This window comes from Mycteria americana, chromosome 15 (assembly GCF_035582795.1).
Source record: "Mycteria americana isolate JAX WOST 10 ecotype Jacksonville Zoo and Gardens chromosome 15, USCA_MyAme_1.0, whole genome shotgun sequence".
Classification (NCBI taxonomy): Eukaryota; Metazoa; Chordata; class Aves; order Ciconiiformes; family Ciconiidae; genus Mycteria; species Mycteria americana.
Window position 1 is genome coordinate 6,985,504 of NC_134379.1, and position 24,133 is coordinate 7,009,636.

General features: G+C 49.3%; 1 protein-coding gene across 1 annotated transcript in view; it reads right to left on the reverse strand.

Moving 5' to 3' along the window:
• The window catches only part of LRRC75A (leucine rich repeat containing 75A), a 96,492-nt gene that overhangs the window by 52,773 nt on the left and 19,586 nt on the right, over positions 1 to 24,133 (reverse strand). The window contains exon 2 of the mRNA XM_075518045.1: positions 10,062 to 10,190. Within this exon, the coding sequence (XP_075374160.1) occupies positions 10,062 to 10,190 (129 nt within the window). The remainder of the gene's footprint in view (positions 1 to 10,061; positions 10,191 to 24,133) is intronic.

The window sequence follows — 24,133 nt, forward strand, 5'->3', positions numbered from 1 at the left end:
GAGCTGGGCCAGAAGGGTTCTTAGGAAAGATTTAAATTTAACCAGGGCAAGTACGGCCCTGGCCAGCTCTAGCGAAAGAAGCTCAGCTTCAGTGGCTCATCCTTCTTCATCACAGTTTTTCCTAGCAATATTCCCCTTCTTGTGCTTCTCTGGGAGCAAGGGACAAGATCAGACACTGTCTGCTTGACCCAAATTAGTTTTGTGGCGTGGATTGCATGCGAGTGGCTCTTCAATGTGCTTCTTAGGTGACATTTTTTGGAGGAGAGCAATGCATTGAGTAAGAGACCAGGGACTCGGTTCAGACGCTCTTTGCATTCATTCGCTCTCATTATGCTCTATCACATCGACAGGGCTGAGCAGCAAACCCTTCCTGTGTATTACCAGACTGACTTTTCTGAAATTTCAGAGCATTTTCAACCGGAGACCAAAAAATGCTGCCTCTGACAACCCTCTTGGAAAGCTGGTATCGGTCTGCAGGCAGAGGAGCAGAGCACACAGGTGACAACTACATTTTATAGGGACTTGAGGGTCTAAGGAAGAGGCGGGTAAGATCTGGCTTCAGCACAGGAGATGGCGTAGATGGGCACGTGTGGGGTGAGGAAAGACCTTTTTCCAGAAGACAATCCCCAAACACCTCATTTAACGATGTAGTTCCTTCTTTTAGGTCAAGGCAGAGCTGCTGAACCCCAGGTGCTGCTACAATACAAATATTAAAGCCTTCTCCAAGAGACTTCACCGACACTAGAAGTGAGCCTTGCTTGTCATGACCAACAGCAGAGCATCTCTTCTGGCTCTTTTTCTTGCCCACCCTGAAGGGGAGGCCACCAAGAAGCAATGTGAGAGGAGCCCCTTCTCTGTCCAACCATGGAGCATCAATGGGAGAGCCAAGAGCAGAGCCAGCGGGGATCTATGTCATCTCCTACGGGTTTTTTTCTCTAGAGGAGAAGAAACTGGAAAGAGAAACAAGGCGGCAGGGAAGAAACAACTGACCCAAGGAACTGGAAGATCCTTCCAAAATGCAGCCACAGACCTTTTCCTTCTCTTTTTAGCATTAAAATACTTGTGCTGACCTGCCTCCTTCTCCCTCCTCTTCAGCTTTGGATTCAGCTCTGAAATTTACCTTGGGTGCTTAGCAACTGCTGCCTTTTGAGAAAAGATGGGTGAAATGTCTTTTCCTGCTCCCGGTTCTTTTTTTAATCTTCTGCTCCAGCTCCGACCTGCGTGGTGATGCCCATCACTGACAACCGGTGTCACCCAAGACACTCTCGACTGCTTGGCAGAAGAGGGGAAGCCGTGCACGCAGCGCTTCACACATCACTCGCCGGCTCGTGTGGCACCCGACGTTTTGGAGGCATCGCAACATCCACCTCCAAGCCGACAAAATCCACCCTGCGGCATTTAGGAGGGTTTGCAGACGGTTACGCAGTGGTTAGGAAAGGTCGACTTATTATTAGGGGAACCGAGTGAGGGGCCTAGCAGTTCTGCCAGCTGGCGTTGAGATTTTGGGTTTAAGCAACCCAAAAAAGATAAAAGTTTGATAAAAGTCACCCTGGCCACGCTCGACTTTTTTTTTTTTTTTTTTTTTTTCTTTTTTTGAAAAGCCTCAGTCAGCTCATCCAATAACCATTTGTGTTTATACAGCCTCTTTCATCCCAAATTGTGCTGCAGCATTTCAGAGACTTCCAAATCACAGATTCTCTCTCCATTGACCCCCACATGGTATCAGTTAGGTAGCTGGGAACGTGAGAAAGCCTTCTTCGTCTCTCCACACTGCAGTAAGAGTTGCACACGCTGCCATGCCTTAGCCCGATCCCATAAAAAACTCAATACTTTTTAATCCAAGGGAATTTTTTATGTCACTGATAACAAGGTATGCCGGCTGGGCTTCCCCGGGCTGTTCCCCCACGCCTGCCTCTTCTGCGCCAAACAGGCTCAACTCCCATCACAAGCTGAATTTCCCTCAGAGACATAACTGGTATAAAAGTCTGTAAAGAGATACTTAATTTTCATAAATAGGCCATAATTTTCATAAATTAGCCCAGGCATCCAAGGGAGATACTAGCTAGGCAGAAAGGGGGGTTACCCCATCACACAGAGAAGGGAAAACAAAGCATCCCAGGGGTTAAGGGCAGACAAACCCTACGCTCGCGCGCCCCTAACAAAAAATTACGGTGTCTTGCACAAATAGAGGCCAGTTCATCCTACAGCCGTGACACTGGTGCTGTGGGGGAATACAGCTTTAGCATCTTTTATAAGGTACTATTGCTCGAAGTATAGTTAACCTACCTGACATTTTAATGTGGTTTGGTTTTTTTAAAGGACAGGAATACTCTCCCTGGGTTCCTACACCGTGAAATGTGCTTATATAAAGGGTTGCATCCTGCCACTTCCCCGCTGATGCTGGCGAGGTGTTTTTTTTTTTTTTAAAAAAGAAAAATAGACACCAGCAGAACAGTGCCAGAGATCGGACTGCGATTAGTTGCTCGACATCCCCACGTGCAAACGGGCCGAGTGCTGGGGAGCAAATTCATCAGGCAGGGAGGGACAAGGACAGGAGGGGCTTCCTCGCATCACACGGGGTTTGGACAAGGAGGCTGAGGCAGGGCTCGTCCCCTCTCCCGCTGCAGTCCCACTTCACATACAAAACCAATAATTTGCCGGTAGTGGTACCATCACAGTCCATCTAGACCTCACCGTTATTCCCTTTTAGCCTTAATATTTAAAAAAAACCCCCGCAAAGTGCAATTTTCCCCTGTTTCCAAGGCACTGGGCTCAGCTTTAGCTCACGCAGAGGGGCTTTAGAGAACACCTCTCTTTTTGCAAAGAAAAGATGAGCAGAGGGCACGGCACATTAACTTAGGAAAGAACCAGAGCTGTCGTTAGTGGGGTCTGAGCTTCACAGCCTGCTTCATACTGCAGGATGTTTTAATGTATTGCAGATGTCTTAAAGAGTGATCTTCACACTTGGAGCAAGACCAGAGTGGGGGGGGGAGATCCCCATTAATACAGAATACAATTGACTTAGCTGAATCCCCATCATCCCCTTTGCTTTTATACACGGTATTTGGGGGTTTAGGGTTTTCATTCATAAATCAGCTTCCTTTTATGCTGTTTCTTACAGCAAAGAACAAATAATACTTAGCGCTCTCGTGGCACTTTGCACCTGGAATCCGAGAGCTTTGCAAGAAGGTGTGCGAGACGCGTTTTCCTTGCACATCTAATAGCAAAAGGGAACGGTAAGAGACTCGTCGAGGCTGACAAGCTCACCTGACAGGCTGTGCCCCAGCGTCCCTCAATGGGTCATCACCTCATACCTACCATTTCAGCTCGTATTGCTGTAAAAACGAGTGTGATGTCAGAAACTCGGAATGATAATTTGAATTCAAGATCAAATAATAACATGCACGGTGGAGGAGCTGGCTTATGTGCTTGGTTTGGGGATAAAGGCACCGAGCTGGTGGTCACGGTATCCTGATTATACTCGTCCTCTATAAACTGAATTTATTAATACAGTTTTAGCCACATGTCACAGCACACAGGACAGTTAATAAGAGGAAAAATGCTCATTTTCGCTTCAATGCAGCTCCATCAGAAATAACACATTTTAAAAATGCAGGGCATAAAAACCCCAACATCATCTGTAAGTTAAATCCTTATACCACGGGGCTGAAGAAGTGTTAGAAATAGATTGTTTCATCCAGGTCACAATAACCACTTTTTCTTTCTATGCTTTCTTGTTTTCATGGGTGACAATTCATGTAATCAAACCCGCACTGCAAACCTGACCAATTTAGAGCTCATGCAGGAAAAGACATCTGAGCCGGGGATGCGGCTAAGCATAGATTTCTCAAATGACGCAGAAGCAAACAAGAAAATAGATCTTCACTCTATCCAGAGCTGCACAGCCAAAATCCGTTTTGCTTCCAGTCCCAGCACATCACCTCTCCAGCTACACCAATTTATCAGAAAGGTTTTTAAACGCCCTCCCTAACACATTGCTGTCACCATATACCTTGAAACACGATGAATTTTGGTGAGGAAGCTGAGGACCACGTTATCTGTGGCACACAGCTTCCGCGCCGAGATGTTTGCCCATATCTAGCACCCTACATGGAAACGGGATTTCATCTTTCACCTGTCTTCTTAACGGAGCTGTAGCCTAAGAGGTCCTGGCACCGACAGAAGAACGGACGGGCAAAGCTGGACTTTGAGACGGGGTTTTGCTAAGCTGCTCTGCCAGCCCTTCCCTGGCCACCGACCAGCAGAAAAGCCTTCCTCTACAGAAAACGGTAGGACAGGGATCAGCAAAGCTAAAATCTCATTTTGGATTTTTTCTGGGCAGCCTTCAAGGGCTGGAGGAGCTTCCATGGTACATCCCCAGACCGGTGAGAGCTGGTGCAATCAAACACCCCAAGGTCGCAAGGGAAAAAAGCAGCCTTTGCCCAAGGCTTCACTTTCTCCTCTCTCTTGGCTCTGCTCAGCGCTTATCCCACGTTCAACAAGTCCTCAAACCAGAGGAAAGCCTGACTCACTCCCTATCATGGTCATCAGTCATCCATACATGTGGCTTTAGTCTGTGGAAAAAGAAACCGGTTTAATTTTCCAATAGTTTATGGCCAGATATCCCTGCTGGCAAAAAGAGCTGCGAATTTTTTACGGGGGCCCTTTGCTCCCTACGCGTTTGTGTTTTCAGCTCCTTTGCCTGGAACAACTCCCAGTGGAAACCCGAGCGGCTGCAGGAAAGAGACAGGGCATCAGGGCAGCTCCGTCCCACGCCACACGGCTTTGCCAAAGCATTTGGTCCCCTTTCCCCGTTCATGGGGACAGACAGACATCGCCCCGGGGGCCGAGAGCACCGGCAGCACCGACTGCCTCCTTACCCTGGCCCCACGTTTTGGAAAGGGGCGGCTGCGGGCTGTGCCTGGAGCTGAGCCGCTTTCCGAGGAACTCGTCTGGCACCTTCCCACGGGCGCTGGGCTTGGAGAGAGGCAGGAAGATAAAAGACTGCACCAAGGTCATGGTTACGGGGAAGAAAACACTTGTTCAAATATCTTTGATCCTATGCAAACACCCCGTCGGAAAAGCATTGCTGCACAATTTGTCTGAGAGTTTCCTGAAGAGCAAAACTGCCTCTTCTAAGGCACAATAAACACCCAAGGTTTACAATAGCTGCACAAGGCGATAAATACGGAGCGCAACCTCTACGGGCACCACTCAACGCAACGTTCACGTGCAGCGGCAGCGTTTATTCGATCTGAAAGCTTCACCAGCAGACAGCAACCCAGCAAGCCGCGGCCGGAGCTGGGCGGTCGCTCTCGCACGGCTCCATCAGCGTTTCTGGAGGCACCGCGCGGTCACGCTGCCGGCACGTCCTGGCCTCTTGAGGAAGGGGTACTCCAGACACCCGGTTCTGGTTGAACTGCATTATAGGTCTGTGCCTAGGGATGGGACCGGATCCAAACCCTGACTTCCAAGTGATCTGGAAAAGAGTTTTCATTTGGCTCCTAAAGGAGCAAAATCACCCACCACAAGCACGGCGGGGAAGGCTGGGATCTCAGTGGGGTCTGGAGAGACACGGTCCAGCCTTCGCACGCCATACCCTGACGTCCATACCAAAGCTCACCCAAACGATTTCTGCACTCGGGCTCATTCAAAGCACTCCAGGCTCCTCCGGCACAAGTTACATTTCTTGCCTTGCTGCTGGTTTGAATTGACTCGCTGGAATAAGCATCCACCAAACTGTGCTGAGCCACAGCCACGTTGGAGAGCCCAGGCCAACTTTTTTCTGGCCATACAGACCAGGATGTGTTTACCCAGAGCTTGGAAAAACGATTCAACTTTTATTTTAGCTCAGAGGAGAGACCAAGGGGTCACCTTTAAGCTAAGGGTGGTATAAATAGAGGCTGAGTGAAAAAAGCAACGTACAGAAAGCCAGAGAAGTGCTCTCTCCAGAAGGGAGGAGGAAAGCAAGACCCCGTAACCCCGAGCACACACGTATTCAATAGAGCGAGTTAATAGGGACCAGGGCCCAGGTCGGCCCCATTCTTCAGCCCCATCTGTCCCACCTCCGTACGGATGTGGGCAAGTTCACAGCTGCTTCAACCTGCATATTCATCTACATTCGTGCCACGGGATGCAACGGCATACCTTCGGCAGGCAGAGCAAAAGCCAAAAATTCTGCAACGCTCCTGGCCCCGAGCTTTCTCCTGCTCCCGTACGCTGCTGCCAAGTCTCTGTCAAAGAAACTGCAGGGAGGGAAAGAGGTCTGGGGGAAAGGAGGACTGGATGCTGGAAAATAACCCAGGTGACTAAGGCATGCAGGTTTTTGGGGACATAAAGAAAATCAGTGTCTCAGAAAATCACAACCAAACACTGGGATTAAATTACTTTTCACCCCGCACCCTGACCTGCCAAAAAAAAAAAAAAAAAAAAAAAAAGAGGGTTTAAAGCACAGCTGGTGGCACCTAAAGCCTGAGCAAGGCCAAGTCATGGACCAGGAGCTGCAGCACAGCCCTGCTGTTGCTGGACTTGTCGCCTGCACAGCCCCCGCTTTCCTCTCCAAGGCAACACCCATCGATCTCCCAGGGATGCTCCAGGGCTTAGCAACTGTCTGCGAGCCCCTGAGGATCCCGGATGGAGCGCCTCGCCGCACGGCAGAAGGTGCATTAACACAGCCCTCGCCGCTCCCATGCGAACACTTGCCACCTGCCAGCATTTGCCACAGCAGCCTCGCAAGGGACGGCTGGCCCGGAGAAGCTGCCCCTTGCTCCAGCACCAAAGCAACTGCATGGCACGGTGCAGACCCCGAGCTGCGCAAAGGAGGCGGGGAGGACCAAGTACATCCAACGAGCAGCGTCTCGTGCCGAAGAAGAGCCTCAATGCTGCACGGGCTGGATTTATTCGGGTTTGCTACTGCACGTTTTACCACCGTGGTTTGCTAGAAGCCCATGATTCAGTATTAGGAGTTTGCATCTCTATGCTTACACTGGCACTAACTTCTTCGCAGCATTTAGTGCCAAAAGAAACGTGCAGGGAGACATGCGAAAGCAGGTATTCGCGACGGAGCAGTTCGCCGTTGCATCAGCGGCCTCAGGTTATTTTTATGAGGAGTGCAGAGCGCACGCTTGGCTGCGGCTCGTTAGTCTCCCAGGGCAAAACGTGGAGGAGAAACCAGCTTAGTCACGACGCTTTGGAAAAGGGTAACCTCAGCGGGGGGAACGGGGCCTCTCTGCCTGGAAACACGCCCGTCAAAATAGGTTTCTCCAGTTTCCCATCTCATTGCCCCATGAGGGAGGAGAGAGGAAAGGATCTTATTCTCCGTAAGAAAAGGAAAAGGGGTGTACTGGTATCCTTGCACGGGTTTAGCTACACAGCACAGGGATGTGGCTGCCTCTTGAGCTCACGCGGTAGGACGTGGGACATCCATCCTTGGTCTGGAGATGGAGATTTGGGTCCCCCATGTCCCCGAGCCATGTCTGCATGCTGCTGCACTCGCTCCACCCTTCCCAACATGGTTTATTGAGTGTAGAGAGTTTTATGAAGCACTTCCAGAGCCAGTTTCACAGCGTAGCCCAGGCAGACATACCCCAAGCATCACCATGGCTTTTCTTCAGCAAAATTAAAGGAATCTTTAAATATTTCAAAAAAGCAGTTCCCCTCATTTTCTCATTTTTCAATAGTGGTGGAAGCTATTATTAAGTATAACATCCACAAGAAACAGCAGTGAATGACTCTATCCCTTCATACGCTCTTACAGGAAATTAAAGACCCATTTTTAGCAGTAAGTACAGGAGAGCGATGCCTGCAGGTCCCAGCTCGGACCCCGGCCCTATCGCACCGGGCGCATCACACCTATGGATGGTCCCTTCCCAAGAAGAGCTTAAAAATGCCACGTGCAAATCAAAAGGAGGCATGAGGTGGGTAAACACCTTGCAGTTCAGCAGCAGAGACGAGAACACATGAGCTAGCTCTGAGTTTGCTGTCTCCAGGAGGGAAAAACAAACAAACGACCCCCCCCCAACAAAATCCAAGGATACAGAGTGCAACAAGTGTGCCCTTGGCAGAAGTTCAGAGGCCTGATGAGCTCGCTGGGACCTGCTGGGAGATACACACATCCCCTCCAGGAACACCCAAAAAATATCTGGGGTTCACCGTGTGATCCCCAACGGGAGCTGGGTCTTGCTCAGATGTGTCCCCCCCCCCCAAGACATGGCTGGGACATCGGTGGTGCTGCCCTCCAGGAGGGCTGCAGGAAGGGCTGCACCCCTCTGCGTCACAGGGCACGGACCCACAAACATCAGGTACGCACCCCGCCTGGGACGTTTGCACCTCTCCTCCCCGCGCCAGGTTACGTCAGCATATGAAGTCTTACGTGCGGTAATGAACCTGGATGATTGATGCCATGGCGCTGCTCCAGGCAGCTCTTTCCCAAGGACAGAAAGGCATGGGAAGAGTTTGGAGGATGAGGGAGGAGAGTGTTGGGAATAACATGGCCTGGGAGGTGGTTCCTGGTGGCCCTCAAACAGAGCTCCATCACACCTGCAAGCGTGACCAGAGCCAAACACAGTTTACGGGGGTGGAAGGGCTTCCTTTTTGCTCAAAGTGAACTTTTTGGTAGCTTATTGGTTCCAGACAGCAAGTTCAGGGAAGCCACGCAGCTCCCACACTCCCAGGGAAGCTGTTACAATGAAGATGTTCCATCAGGAAGCTCTGCAAACCCTCCTTCGGGCTTACCGGAAAACATCCCTCAGCCTCTTCCTACAATTCACGTCATTTGTTTTAAATGCAACCTTAATTCCTGACAAGCAATGTGCAGGGGAGAAGAAAAACACCACCATGATAGATGAGCCTTCAGCTCCCCCACCACACTCTGACCTGTACCAGACAAGATGAAACACAGACAGAAACGTCTCTTTAGGAGGAAGCCCATTCCTGGGAGTTTCAAGAGGATTCGAGGGAGCATCACCAACTACAGCTCCCGCTCGCCCTACAGCCTGCACAGTGCTTCGCAGAAGAAAGGTATTTCCTCTGAAAGGCAGGCATCTCAGATGCTTGCAACCAATTTGTCCTTGGTGCACGACATGTCACCACGACTACAGTGCCAGGACACATCACACTGATGTAGCAGAGCTGTGCCACCCTCCCAAAATTACAGGTAGGGAACTGCAGCGCAGGAGGACTAAGAGCTCAAAAATCCCCAGAGATCTGATGCCACCTACATCTCTGTGATCACCGTCTGGTAGCTTTTGGTCTTCTCTCTTACCTCTTCCTCCTCATCCAGCGTGTTTTGAGAGATCAGACACTTCATACCTTTCTAAGCCCTTCATACCTTTCTAAGCCCTTCATACCTTTCTAAGCCTACGCTGCTCTGCAAATCAGACACCGACAATATTGCTTATTTAAAAGAAAGCCTGGGGAAAGAAACCTTAATTATCCAAACAGCCAGTAGCCACCACGCAAAGTCACATTTACCCCAGAAGGGAAGGGAGCCAGCCTGGAATTTTCAAAAGCCCTTATGCTGCTAGAGATGCCAGTAAGCAAATGGGGCTGAGAGTTTTAAAAGGTCACATCTGCCTGGGGCTGTGGTCACAGAGAAACCTGCTCACGCCCAAGCCCAAACGGCAGCCTTTGGAGGCTGTGCTTTTTTGGGAACCTGGCCTCGAAGGCACAGCCAAGGACTCTCTTGTCATTTGGGGTCGTGATAAATACCGCACAAGGGCGAGGAACAGACCGTTATCCTTGCGAGGCAGAAAGTGCTCCTGATGGGGTAAGGTCTTTAACACAGAAAGAAAAAGTGGCAGAAAGCAGAAATCATTTGCAAAACAAAGTGCTAACAGCCAAAGTACTAACGTTAGGTGAATGTCACTTGGTCAGCTGGAAAGCCTGATCCTGTGCCATCAAACCACGATTTCCGAGCAGGTCCTCTCTGTCCAAAGACACACAAGCACAGCAGTAACCAGCAGGCTTTTTCCCTGGAACTCAGAGGTAAGCTCCATACTCCCAGCAGAACAGTTTCCCAAGTCAGCGCACTTACGGAGGTGTGATGAGACCATGGTACCTACCGGTTTGGGGCAGTGGATGTATCTAGCAAGGCTGATGATCAAGTCGTGAGTGATCGGATCCACCAGGTTTCGAAAGCTGGCGTATCGATAGAGGACATCATCCAGAGAGGTTGACTCCATTCCCAAATCCTGCAGAAAACAGGGTAAAGGAGCAATATGAGATGTGCTACAAAAGGCAGCGCTAGCGTAGATCTTAAAATTAGCCCACGTTGGTGGTCCCCATGAAGAAGCCAAGAAGAAAGTGATAGCCACCACCACCCAACACAAGGAAGGGACACATGAGCATGTCACCCTGGGGAAAGCTGCACTCCTGTGCTTTATCTGCTCTGCAAAAAGGCATTAGGGCTGCAGGATGAACACACTCATGCCTCTCACAAGCCATAAATCCACCGAGCAAACAGTACGCTTGCAACAAGGTAAAATAAAAAATTACTCCAGTGAACATGACAGCTTGATCAGCATGAAACTGGAATTGGAGAATAGATGTAGCATAGATGTGCTCTGGGTCTGCTGTGCATAGGGAAGAAGGAATGAGCCTAAAATTGCAGCAAGGGAAACAGGAGGATAAATTTGGGGGTTTGGGAAGGGCGAAGCGCTGGACTGGATTGCCTGGGGAAGGGGTGGAGGCTCTGCTGTTGGAGACCGGAGAAGGATGTGTCAGGAACAGTTCAGATCGAGCTGATCCTGCCCTAGGGATGGATCAGACCTCCTGAGGTCCCCTCCAAGACTATTTTCTAAGATTTTCAATCCTTAGACATAATAATTTGAGGAATTTTGGCAGAGAACTCATCATTATATTTAATATATTAGCACACAGGGACAAGGAGGGGAAGGGTTATATATAGTGTACTCCGTTTACTTCAAATATTTTATCTCCACTATGTTTTGTTCCTCAGCAGCAGCCGATCGGGGGACAAGACAACACTCCTCTCAGATGAACACACGTTGCAGCGAGGTCCACCAGCCACCCCACGGGATAACCCTGTGCCAGACTGAGTCCATCAAGGAGATGTGCCTCACAGGTCTTGTCCAACACCAGAGCCCAGGAGAGCTGGGCTCATTGTCCAGCCCTGCCTTACTGGGTGAGCTTGAACAAGCCATTTCCCTTTTGCCTTTTATTTTTGACAGCAATAAGATGGTTTGTATTTCTCTTCAAAGGTCTGCTTTCACTTTTGAAGAGTGAAGCCCAGAAGCAGCCTCCTCTACTCCGTATGGATGGGACTTAGCAAAATGAAGACCCATGGGTCCTACAGCATTTCAGGGAACTCATCTCTCCCTTGGGTAATGCATCTACCTTCCCATGGCAGAGACACACCACCACACCTACCCCAAGGCATTCGCTTTCCAGATGACCCTGCAAGACTCGGTGGGCAGGGACATACCCACACTGAGCCCTGCCTGCCACCCTGCCATGCATTTTGGCAAGACAGAGCCCCTACACTGCCAAAACAACCTGGAAGTGGTTGGTTGACAGCCAACACCGAATAGCGGAGATGTAACTTGGTAAGGAAGAACTGACCACCAGCATCGCATCACTGCAAACACTTGTGTAGGAAGCCACAACCTCTGGTGCTTCAGCCCTCACTGGCAACGGGAGCTGGGTTTGTAAGCTGGCGGGCTGGTCCAGCTCCGAGTGTCTACTCCTGCTTATTGAACCAAAACACAGCAGAAATGAGGAATCATTTCAACTATCCACTGAAAAACAGGCAACGATGAATTCCTCGTATCTGTATCTCCACTAGGAAAATGACTTCTGACCCCCAAGAACAGCCACGCGGGAGGCAGAGACTTGCCCACAACTGCGTCAAACGCCAAGTCCTCCTCCCACACAGCTGGTGGCATCTGGCATGAAGAACTTCACGAATTTCATGAAAACACACGTGTCTGCGGGGGTGCAAAGGCCTGCTGCCCAGCAACGGCAGCGCTCCCAGGGATTAACTGTGGTGCCATCAAACCAAACTGGCCCAGTTCTACAAAGAATTTGAGGCTGAGAAGAGCTGAGCTGCAAAAATGAGATGGAAGTTTCAGGTGAAGAAGGAACGAGCAATGCAAGAAACATGCATTAAGGGGAAAGCATTTGGTGCTCTGGTCGTCTTCTTAGGGAAAACCAACTGGCTACAGGGATGAAATACAGGCGAGGACCCCGGGGGCAGGGGGTGCTGTCACGTGGAGCTGCGGAAAGCGAAACATAAAAGTTATTTATAAGGTGCCAGTAAGAGGAAGGTGCTATTTGGTGACATGGGAGTCTCAGTCTGGGCTAAGTGACTCATTTTAAAAAAAAAGTCAGAAAGTGTCAGACACACAGCACAGGGCTAAGACAATCTTCTTCACCATCATCTTGCGAAAAGCAGTCCTTCCCGACTCTCCTTTTATTTATAGTTTCGACTAATAACTTGTTATTTATTGAACATTTTGCACTTCTGCAGAACTTGTCATGGGAGCACATTAGAACATCTCACAAACGCAAATTGCACTTCTCACCCACAACCGCAAGCCCTTACATTTAGAAGCGATGCATTTAAAAGGAAGGCATCACACGGAGGCATCATCTCCCTTACAGAGCTGAGCAGAGCAGCTCAGCGAGATGTTAAGCCCGGCAGATGTGAGAAAGGAGTCCATCTCAAACCTGTGCTACAGCCAAAGCACCGCAGCTCCCAGCCCTCGCAGTATCAATTGTGGGTTTTGCCCAAACACGTACAAGTGCAGTAGGGCTGGATGTAGCTGCTGTTGTAGGAAATAAAAAAATCAACACGGCAGTAAGAAAGCAGCTTTACGTGGTCTAAAAATTAAAAAAAAAAAAAAAAAAAGGGGAAAAAAGAAGGTAATCACAGACCTGGGTAACCTCCCTTTGTACACGTGCACATGGATAAAGACCAGGCAGAAAAATAGAAATATAATTCAGGAGCTTCAACTATCAGAAATTCATGATCCCTGTCAGACCCAGGGTACAGACAGGGACAGAAACGTGTGGCTGAGGGTGGGGACCGTCCCCTAAATCCTGGCAACACTTTGCAATTCGACCAGCTCAGGTTTGTCTTAAAAACCCCGAGACAACTGTGCCCCAGCTGATGCCCCCGAGCTCGGCTGCCCCAGGGTCGCAGTCTGCAGCTCACTACTGACAGCCACATGCGCGATTTGTTAATAATCTACATTTCTCCTGCCCCCGGTGTTTTAATACAGCAAATCCAAGCCAAGAACACCTTGGCACCCCGCAATATATTGGAGCCTGTCCTGAGCTCAGAGGTGCTCCCGCCACAATGAACCGCGTGGGAAGGCACATTGTTCGTACGTGCTGATGCTCTGTGACTTCAGACAGGCTGAAAATTATCGTCTTCACTTTAAAAAAAAAAAAAAAAAAATCTATTCCATCTTAAGACACTGGCTGTAGCAGTCAGACGGTGCAATTCCAGCTCATGCCACAAACCAGGTGGCAAGCCTTCAGCGTACCGGGTTCCTTCTTATTTTTAGGGGCATCACCGCAGCACTAACTGAGTTAACACCGGCTTTGCTGACGCTTTGACTGCAAACGTGCCATTTGGGAAAAAAGAGCCGAGGCAGTTAAAAAACCACACACGTGGGACTGTTATCCCTTGCCACGAGCACCAAAAAAAGCCCCAAAACATCAAATCCAACCGGCCACAAAACCCAACAGGCCAACGCACCCACTGATTGCAAACATACCTAGTTTGAAAAATAAAGAGGCTGAACCGATTTATGATCTATCCCACGGCTTCTGCCAAGTTGGCACTTAAAAAAAAATGAATTAATCTCAGCGTCGAGATCTAGAGCTATGATGAGGGCGTGCGCTGTGCTCCCCAGGAGCAACACTGACGGCCAGGCCAGCCCACCAAGGCTGCTCCGGCATGGTTGGGTTTAATTAGGCTGGAAAAACTAATTCTTTTGTTCAAGACCGTCTTCCTCCTCATGTATTTCGGCCCTGCATGGATCCACGGGCGACTGCACAGAACCAAGTGGGTTCAGGAGCTCAGGCTCCTTTGCAAGCGGTAAAAAAAAAAAGGGCAAAATAGAAATTGTGCAGATGATGTAGGGCAGGGAGATCCTCAAAGCAAACTCCCACTCTTTCAGGGAGAGAAACACCTCTTCTAACAGCAGTGTGGATGTTACCTTCCCAGTCTGGTAAAGCTCAACATTGGGATTAAGAAAACATCAATTAAAAGCTGGATTTGGCCCACGGTCATATGGCATCGCTGGCAAACACCACGCACTACCAAAGGAGCTGGTTTTGGGGCTTGGTAGAAGTAATCTTGTGCACGCAGCTCTCGACACGCCGAGATCTTTGAGGACCAAACCAGGCTTAGCATCTTGCTGCTTCCCTTTAAACATCTCAGAAGTCCGACAATTTTCTCTTAAGCTAAAATTAAAACGTAGAGCCAATAAATTGGAGAATTTCTCCTCCTCTCTCCTGGGAGAGCTTACATTTTTCACATGAAGTATTCCCTCCTCCCTCCTGGTACACATTTTTTTATGCACAGATGTCTTTCTCAGCTGCTCCCTAAATCTCTCTGCCACACCAGCATTGTCTCTTTTCCACCACATGTAATATTTTAAAGCCACTCAAAGCTGAAACTTGTTCGAGGCCAAGCGATGAGCTCATCTGCAATTTAATAACTTAACACCAGTTCATGCTGTCAGCAGCAAATCACGAATCGCTAGCTTTGGAGAAAACGCCCAGCGTCTGGCTCGAGTCACTTGGGGTTTTTTTCAGCACGCTCCCTTTTCCCAGGGGGCCTTTACCTGGATAGCAAGTGCAGCTTTCTATAGGTAGGGTATAAGGGTTTAAAACGATGGTGTTCATGAGCCAGGCGGGACCACGGCTTCCTTGGTGTAGGCTGGAGGGGTGTTTTTCTAGCGTGCACCCACAACCTTGCACAGCGCTGAGGTGGTCTGGGAAGGTTTGCGCACGTGCGGCAGGAGAAGGGGAACATCTCTGCATCCCTCAGCCACCTCGAGTCCTGACATCCTCATGGGCACTGGCAGGAGGAGGCCAAGAGGAGGTTTCAGCGCAGCACGTTCAATTGCCTATGTGCCTGCGCGAGGCAGCCGGGGCTGACGCCCAACTCGAGCGGGATTCGGGATTAATGACACAAAACAAGCAGAGAAAGCCAGGACCGCAGAAATGACCGAAAGCAACCCAAAGGCTGCGAGCGGATCAAAAAGCACCGGGGAAGAAGCTGCTGACCCTGATGTTAGGCAGCTCCCTGCAACTTGAGCTGCCGCCCTGAGTCTGTCTTACCAAACCGTGCCTACTGCCGAGCACATCAGCTACAGCCTTGCTTTGCCAGGCAAGACTAAAGAGTAGGGAGAGGAGACCGCTTTGGGACTAAGTAGAAAAACAAGAGCCTTGCTCAATTCATTTTGCTGCGCATCCTCCCTGCTGTCACCCGTGCCCTGCCTGCGATTTATCTGACTTGCTTCCAGCTTTAGGAGGCCATGAGAGCCAAACCGCTCGTCAGTCCTTGGGGACGGCTTACCCACTGGAAGGAAAGCTTCCTGCCACCAACTAGCTGCATTCAGCTTCCACAGGAGGAGTCTTCTGCAAGCATAGCAATGCAAAGCTATTAGATCAAAAAAAAAAAAAAACAACCAACCAACAAACAAAAACCCCAAATAAAAAAACACCAAAAAACCCCCAAACAAAAAATCCTGTGAAGGAATTAGAAATTCAAATCAAAGCAGTCCAACAGAAAAATGTAATGCTTCCCTCCAAGGCAGCCAGCAATGGAAACTTCCCAGCAACAGCCATGAAAGGCATAAGAGAACCCAATTATTTTGGAAAAACACTAAGACAAGCGAGAGGCCAGGCACGGTCAGTCCTGCTGCCCCGCAGAGCTGATGCTGTGCTAGGTGTTCTCTTTAACCTGGGTCCCTTTTGCAAGCAATGACCACAGAAACAGCCCTTCCACCCAAAAACCAGCCCAAACTAAGAGCTCACCATTGCCTGCCCCAGGCCAACACTACACGAGCAAAGCCGTTTACCCGGTGAAAAAGGGAAAACAAATGCAAGCAAGGCATTTGGGAGCTGTAACCCCAGCTTATCTTTCTTTAGTGCCAGGTGAAAAAACTTGTTATTCCCCTTCTGCTGCCTGTCAAAAATTGCAGCACGACAACAGCTAACACTTGAGCAACCGGCTTTTGAAGCTCCAAGTTGTGTTTCCATGAGATGCGGCATCGTGTAATACCCCCTAAGCCACAAGGAGCCATAAACAATGCAAGTCAAGCCCATTTTTGCTTATTAAACCACTTATCACTGCAAACTGAATTGCAATTAGAGGAAAATTCAGCAGGTCCACATGACGAGTCATACGGGAAAGCAGGTTATGCTGTTGCTGCCTTCATTAACACGGAGCGAAGGCAGTTACTGGCTGCCCAAATGAGGTTACTGTGTAAAATATCACCCCGAGCTCCTGCAATCACAGCTGCTCATAAATATCCTGATAGCTGCTATTTTGGCCAGCACCTCTTCCAAAACTGTTTCTTACCTCCGCTAATAGCCAAGGTAGCATAATGAATTTCCAAGCGGAGAGGTTGGTATTATAAACAAGGGTCGGGCATGAAGGAAGAAAAGGATTAATATTGTGTGCAATCAATCACCTGCAGCAACTTATCTGGGAAAACTGATTTCATGAGGTGAGCGTTAGCAATGCGGTGAGTAAGGTCAGCTCAGAGAGACAGGCATGTGAGATGTGACTCAACAGCGAGCACGCCGTGGGTTGCTCAAAGGCTACGGGGTTGGTTTTCTTGACGGAGGACATATTTAGCTGCTCAACCCTCGTGCCTTGTGAAGCACCCCCTTGAAAACAAGCAAATAAAATATTTCTTGCCTTTGATCTTTAGGATGTTCGACTCCGTGACAAATCCTCCGATGTCTGGTTGACTTATGAGGTTAGTAAGCCACCGTAAAACTTGGTATTTATGGATTTGCCAGCTGCAATCAGCCATGGCCGGCCACAGCGTCTAGGATCAGCCTCCACCTGTTTTGCACGTGATGAGCCCTCCGGCATTTGCTTCACAACTAATAAGTTTGGTGCTGCTTTACTTTCCTATAAGATGAGACCAAGCAATGTGGAAGTACATTGCTGGAAAGATTATCTGCCTGGTACATTTATCGCAGCCCGACAGCTCCGGTCATCTGCGTACACCCCCTATAAACCACGCGTTTATACATTGCAATAAGGTGTTTTACACATGCTATGAACAACTTAATTCTTAACCGGGTATCCTAAGGAACCAAGGCTGAAATAGTCACGCTGTCCGTCCTCCTCCTCTTCCCCAAACAGCTTTTTAACACAGGAACCAATTTCACAGGTTGAGAGAGGAGTAAAGCATCTGAAAGGTAATGATGTTGCAACAGGTTTGGGGAAAAAGCAGAGCTCAGCAATGCAAAGATGCCCAAGTTTGCACCTTTGAAGAGGGCGGGCAGCTTCTAGCAGCCACGCGTGGCTCGGCCGTGACCGGGCAGCTGGTGGTGGGACCAGCGCGATTGGATGGGGCATTGCAGAAGGCACCCTGGGAACCTCCAAACAAACCAGCAATTGCTACTGTAAATTTCTATGTCTAATCCACCAGAATGGTGCAAAAACAGAGTTTAAATATGTGGGATGTTTTCTGTTTAAGAGAGTAAATATTGGTTTGGAATCAACGATTGCTCATTCGAGCCTCAAGTGAGGGTGCAGTTAGAGAAGTCAACGTTTCAGAGACGAAGTAAACATTTCCCTGGCAGATCGACTCAAATAATAAATGGTGGCAGCTTGAACCCCCTCCAGGAGGCTGGAATTACAGAAACTCGGAGAGACGGATTAATGGGCAGAGATATGATGCCGCCATCCAGATAATAAACAACTGCGAATAAGAGATTTGCAGAAGAATGCACTGCATTTATGTTAAACTGCGAGGCAAATGCAATTACTCCAGTTGGAGTTTGGCCAGACCACAGCTAACAGACTTCTTCAGGAAAGTACCTGCGGATTTTTAATGAGAATAGATAGCCTCAGCTACCCATCCCATCTTGATTTACAGAGCCAGTGGGATCCCAGTATAGAAAAAGCTTAGAAACACTATCTGGGGAAGGTGACTCCAGGATTTGCTTTGAACAATTCAAACAATTTAGATCCATCACTGCCTTTAATGCAAGCGTTTGTCTTAAGCTCACAAAATATTATTCACTCATCCTTTCTAAGCCAGCGGGAGCTGCCCGCATCCCAGTTTCCCATCCAAGCCGGTGCATCAATCTGGGGCTCCAGCCCCAAGCCAGGATCCTGCTGGCCATGCAGAGCCTGCGCCAGATGGCTTCTGGTGGGACTTGTCACTTCTTCCTCCTGCTCCCCAGATGGATGGGTGACAGCAGCAACCTCCCAGCAACGCGCCCCAGCCAGTCTCAGCCCTAAGGTGCAAGAGCCTCTTTTGCTCAGCACTGAAATGCTCCCAAGGAGAGCGATCCCCCAAGGTCTTCCTCCTTCCTCCTCCTCCTTCCTCCAAGAAAAAATACTTATTTTCCCTTGCAAAAGGAAAGACGGAGGCAGAAAAAGCCGCAGGTCTAAGGGCAAGACGTGGAGGAGGCTGTGAGCAACCACACCGGTCTCTCCAGTTTGCCGACAGCCGAGTGCGAACACTGAAGGGCCACTCTCACGGCCTCCTCACCTCCTGCTAGCCAACTCCACCCAGAGCCCACCACATTACATGGCTAAAATCCAAAGAAAAAGGTTAATGCATCAACCCTGCGAGACACCCACCCTATAAACTCTGCTCTCGCTGCTGGAACTCCCATTAACAACTCCGCAGTAAAGCATTAAAAGGAAATACGACAAATTTAATCAAGCATCTGCCGTTTCCATCCTCGTGCGTCTGCTAAAAGAGCTTGCTGGAGCAACCCAGATGCCAACTGGAATGTCCAAACGACAGGTCAGAAGCAGAACTTCAATTTATCATTCCTTTTGCTCTGTGACTGGTACCTTTCGCTATTAAAGGCAGTAGGGGTTGCAAAGGGACTCCTGCCCCAGCACGGGTCAGTGGCTGATCCCCAGGACGAAGGCTACGCACAGCCCTAGCCTTGACCACACTGTGCCGCTGGCTGCCAGCTCCTAACTGCACCTCTTCTCCCTGCCACTCCACGTGCAAAAAAAAATACTTATTTTCCCTTGCAAAAGTCTCCGAGATCTCTGTTGGAAAACAGACTTACAGGACAGGATGCATGTCATCTCCCGTCAGGTAAGGATCCAGACTTGTCACCTAAGCTCAGTCTACTGTCAATTCACATGAAGACGGTGATTCATCCTATTCTAAGGCAGCTGGGCTGAGTCAGTCACTGGATGTGGCTGTCTCTATCAGTTATCTGCCAAGAAAAGCCCCTCTAATTAGCTTATCCTAGACATTTAATGTTTAGGCAACTGGAGCAGGAAAATCCCACTTGTACTTTAGGGATTTTCCTAAAGTACAAGGAAAGTTCTAAAAGTTCTAAAGTTCTAAAGTCCTAAAGTTCTCACCTTTGTTTTCCAGCACAGCAAGCGCAGAGTTCTGCATGGCTTTCATACCCACTCTTCCAGCCAAAGAACAGCCCCATCTGCTTTGCAGCTGATCACCCATCAATGCTAGTTACATTTTTAAGTTTTGCTTTAGGCCCCCGCTGTTTTCTTGGAGGTAACCGGGAGCTCAAACAACTCTTGTCCTCGGAAGGTGACAGTAGATGCCTTACGGGCACTAAAGACTTTTATTTGTGCATGCAGATATTGTACCCTGTTGTGTTCACATGCACTAAACACACATCTTTATGGTAAGTATTTACAGGAACAGAAAAAAAAGGCAGAACTGAGATCTCTGCAGGAAAGGGGAAGAGATTTCCAAACAGAAGACGACAGTGTCAGATGAGGAGGAATCACTCCTCTTCATAATTTCCACTGCCTGTTAGAGACCGCCCCGGTGTCTGGGCACACAGTAAGTGAATGATTCCCGGTACAAGAGCGGCATTCACAATCACACACCTTTCCCTGTCTGAAATTACCGACGAGCTTCCCGGCACACGCTGCAACTGATGAGAGTTCTTGGAGCAACACCGAGACTACAAGCACTTCGTGAAACCTGCTCCTTATCCCCCACCTGCACGCGCTCCGTTGCATTAACAGTAATGAGCCAAACACCCTGGCTTTACACATCCCTGCAAATATCTCTGCTAAGGGATACGCTAAGAAGAGAGCCCAAAAATCTTGACTCAGATGGCCCAACCTTAATAATGAATCAAACAGACAACAAGGCTTGAGCAACTGGGCTGTCTGTCCATCCTTCCACCTCTCCGTCCTTCCCCAAGTAACTCTGTGTGTGGGCCAGTCTCATTAAACCATAGCAAAGGGGCAAAAGTCGCAAAGGTAATTAAGGTCCTGTAAGGTTTGGGGAATCGGTGTCGGGGGAAGGAAGAGACCCCGGTAAGGGAAGGACTTGGCTGCAGTGTACCCCACATCGCAGCAGATGGATGGACAGGAGGACAGATGGTCTGCAGATGGGCCAGATGGTCCACAGCTGCCATCAGGGCTGCCCAGCTGGGACCTCAGGGAGGACACTGGGAGAAGTTGGGTTTTCCCAGAGCTGAGGTTTGGCTGATGTGATGGGCAATCAAGATAAACCTGCAGGAAAGCCAGCCTCACCTGGCCCTGCCCGGGGAACCACTCTCTTCTCTAACAGAAAAGGTGAGAGAACAGGAGTCCTCACCGCTAACTTTTCCCTGCTCTAATCCAGCCACTTTCTCCAAGTTGCCCTCACTTCACAGATTAACACAACACAGCACGAGCTGCCTGGCTCTGGCATTAATTCTGTTGAACCAGCCTCCAGTCAGTGGGAAAGCAGGATTTATTGCCTTGGCCCACTTGAGCCCCATCTCCTGTTTCCAGCAGCTGCCACCGTGAGAGATTTCAGGAGGAGGTCAGCGCGGGTCTCCCTCTGATGTACAAGGATGCAATCCTGCCCGCCGGGTGAAAAGTCCTTCTCTGAGCACAGCATTATCAGCTGCTCCCGGGAGAACGCGATCCCAAGACAGCCAAGTACAGAAGGAATCGCAAATCACGGCTGAAAAGTCACATTTGCTTTTCTACCCATTCAAAATGCTGCTTTCTTAAGATCTCCCCTCCTCTCCTCAGCCAGGAGAGCTGTTGCGATCCAACGATGGAAGAAGAAACTTGATAATTTCAGGGGATCAATCAGGTCTGTGTTAGCAGTGCTGCCAAAAATGCCGAGATGAGGATTACCCACGCCTATCTGAATCGGGGGTTTTGTTTTGATGTACAGCTCTGCCAAGCAGCGAGCACGCAGGCAGCCACGCGAGCCGCCGGGAAACACCCCCGCATCATCCCCAAGTACTGAAGTTGCAGGCGCACCACGCTGAACCTGCGGCGTTGATAACGATGTTACCGTATCACCGGGAAGCCTCCCGGACCCCCCCCCAAGCGCAAAAGAAATCAATCCGTCACTGCACGTACAGTAAGAGCTTGCAATCCAATAACTGCTATCTAAAACCCGGGTTCACTTCCAAGCCCTGGGTTGATTATTACTGCATTAGCTATGGAGGGACGTATTGTTACCGCTCAATGAATGCTAAGCTCTACTTCAAAGGGACTGAATTTCGGCGGTGGAAGGCTATACAAATGCTTTGACAATTGCTTTGGGATCCTTCAAAGCAGATAGGTGCTAGAATAAAACCTAAGATCTTATTGATACAGGCGCTAGTAAAAATAAGCGTCAATGATTCCTCAACACAGCTCTTTTCCAGAGTAGGTTATTCAAGGGAAGTCATTTAAGACATCTTTGAGAGAGAGAAATATTCAATTAACTCTTTAAACCGGCTGCCGCAGAATGATGTGAACGTTACAAAAGATCATTTAAATGAACAAACTGCAGCTGACTCCAATAAAAACATGTCAAGGCTTTTTTTTGTGCCATTTATACCACTGCAGAAAGCTGGGTGAGAGGAGAGCAGGGACAGAAATGGGTTTGGATAGATAGCGGCAAGGGAGGAGCCAGACGCCGCAACGCGCACCGCGGGCACTACCCAAAGCACACCAAGTACGTCTCCAGTGCGCTGCCGCGCTCTTGGGCTGCCATTGGTACCCCCGGAAAGCAAACACACAGCTGAATCAGAAGGCGAAATGTTTTGCCGTAGCCGAAACCACGCCCCGGTAGGTAAGGCAATGGGTATGCCCCACTCCCATCTTAGCCTGAGCACCCCGTCCTCTATATATAGGCACCCGTGGGTGCATCCCACAGGAGGAGAAATGGGAGCATGCATATGTCCCGCAACGTGCACGGCGCTGCTGCCCTTCCCCAAGCACCCCGTGTTGGTCCTGCCGCTGCCCCGAGGCGTCACTCCCTACCTCATCCCTCCCAAAACCAGAGTTCTGTCGTCTTGTCTTCCCCCCACCCAAATGGCACCAAATGAACTGCACTGGTGACTCCACGTTGGCCAGACCCAAGAGTCGACCACCTGAACGCAGCTGAAGGAGCAATCTTGATTCCCTGGTCCACAGCAGGTCTTCTCATCTCAGTCTTGGTTTGCAGGCACATGGACATCCAAAGTCCGGGTATATCATTGGTTTTCTACCAGCAAGGAGAGCGGAGTTACTCTTTACAGCTACCTTGCTGCGCTTAACACAAGAGTCTGGCTACGTATCGCTGCAAGACAGAATCACAGAATCGTATAGGTTGGAAAAGACCTTTAAGATCATCGAGTCCAACCGTAAAGACAACATGTGTTAGAGATTTTGCACTGTAAAACCTTAGAGGGAACAAGATACAGGTAGATTTTAGCTCAAAGCAAGAGATGAGAAAACAGACTTTTAAGACATTAAGACTTATCCTGAGTTAACGACAGCCTATTCCACACCGAGGATGAAGCCTCTTTCTACGCTTGGTACCTTCTCAAGAGTTAAAAGAAGCTCCCAGTAAAGGAGCAAAACAAACAAATCCCACAGCACCAAACTCATTTTCTTACTTAAGACAGAGCAACGGCAATGGAATAAAAATAAAGGTTTCCACAGCTTCTAATGGCTTGCCAAGAAGGCCAGCATCGCACAAGTAATTAATATGGACAACATGAATTTCAATTCTTTCATTTGCAAATCCAGCATCAGAGTTAATCTCAAGCATGGACAAAGTCCATTAATAAAGCAGATTCGTGTAATGGGATTCAAAGTAATGGCAAATCAATACATAACACACTCGTATGCTAGAATAATCTACGCTTTGCATAATAATCACGGTAACTATAATGCTGTGTATTTAGATGGAGACATATTCAAGACCAGCCCAGGCCACCTAACAAGCTTGGCGGGGTCTGTTTCTCCTGCGGTGGGATGCAGCCGGCACTGGGAACAAACGGCTGCCGAAGAACTACCCAGGAAGAAAACCAGATAAACGTGTGCACGAAGCGGTTGCGGCAGGGAGAAGAAATCAGGGAGGATGCTATTTAACACAGAGGGCTGGCACTCCTAACCTCACCTTAAAAAAGGGAAAAGGGTATATTAGGTGCCATCACGTCCTTGTGATCACGATAAAAAAAGGCTTCCATCGCTGACCGGAGATGCACACCCATGGTCACCATCCAACGTGTTCCCACAAGCCACGCGAGGGGCAGGGGTTGTCCGAGCAGCGCGGGGAAGGCACAAACTCCTCAGCGATCCCATTTCATGAACTGGGCTTGGAGCTTGCGGCTCGTTTCTCTCCAGACACCGACAGCAGGCGGTTCAGAAGCAGTTTCATTAAACACCCACCACACGCGCTTGCGTACAAAGATACCCACTGTGCCGAGCCGGCGAGCTATCCCCCTAATTACAGGATGATAACAGACACGCTCTGAAACCAGCCGCATCCACGCAGCTCCAGCCTAGGGAAAAGTAGGGCTATCGCCCACTTCTCCAATTAATTCCTCATCAAGCCTGTGAAATGCCTTTTTTGCAGGAGCTGTGCCTAAAAGTACGCGACGCCAAGGTGATACGTAGCACGGGAGCTAAGGCCGCACCCGGCGAGGCACGGCATGGCTGTACAGCTGAAGCCCCAAAGGACGCCTGGCATCAGCA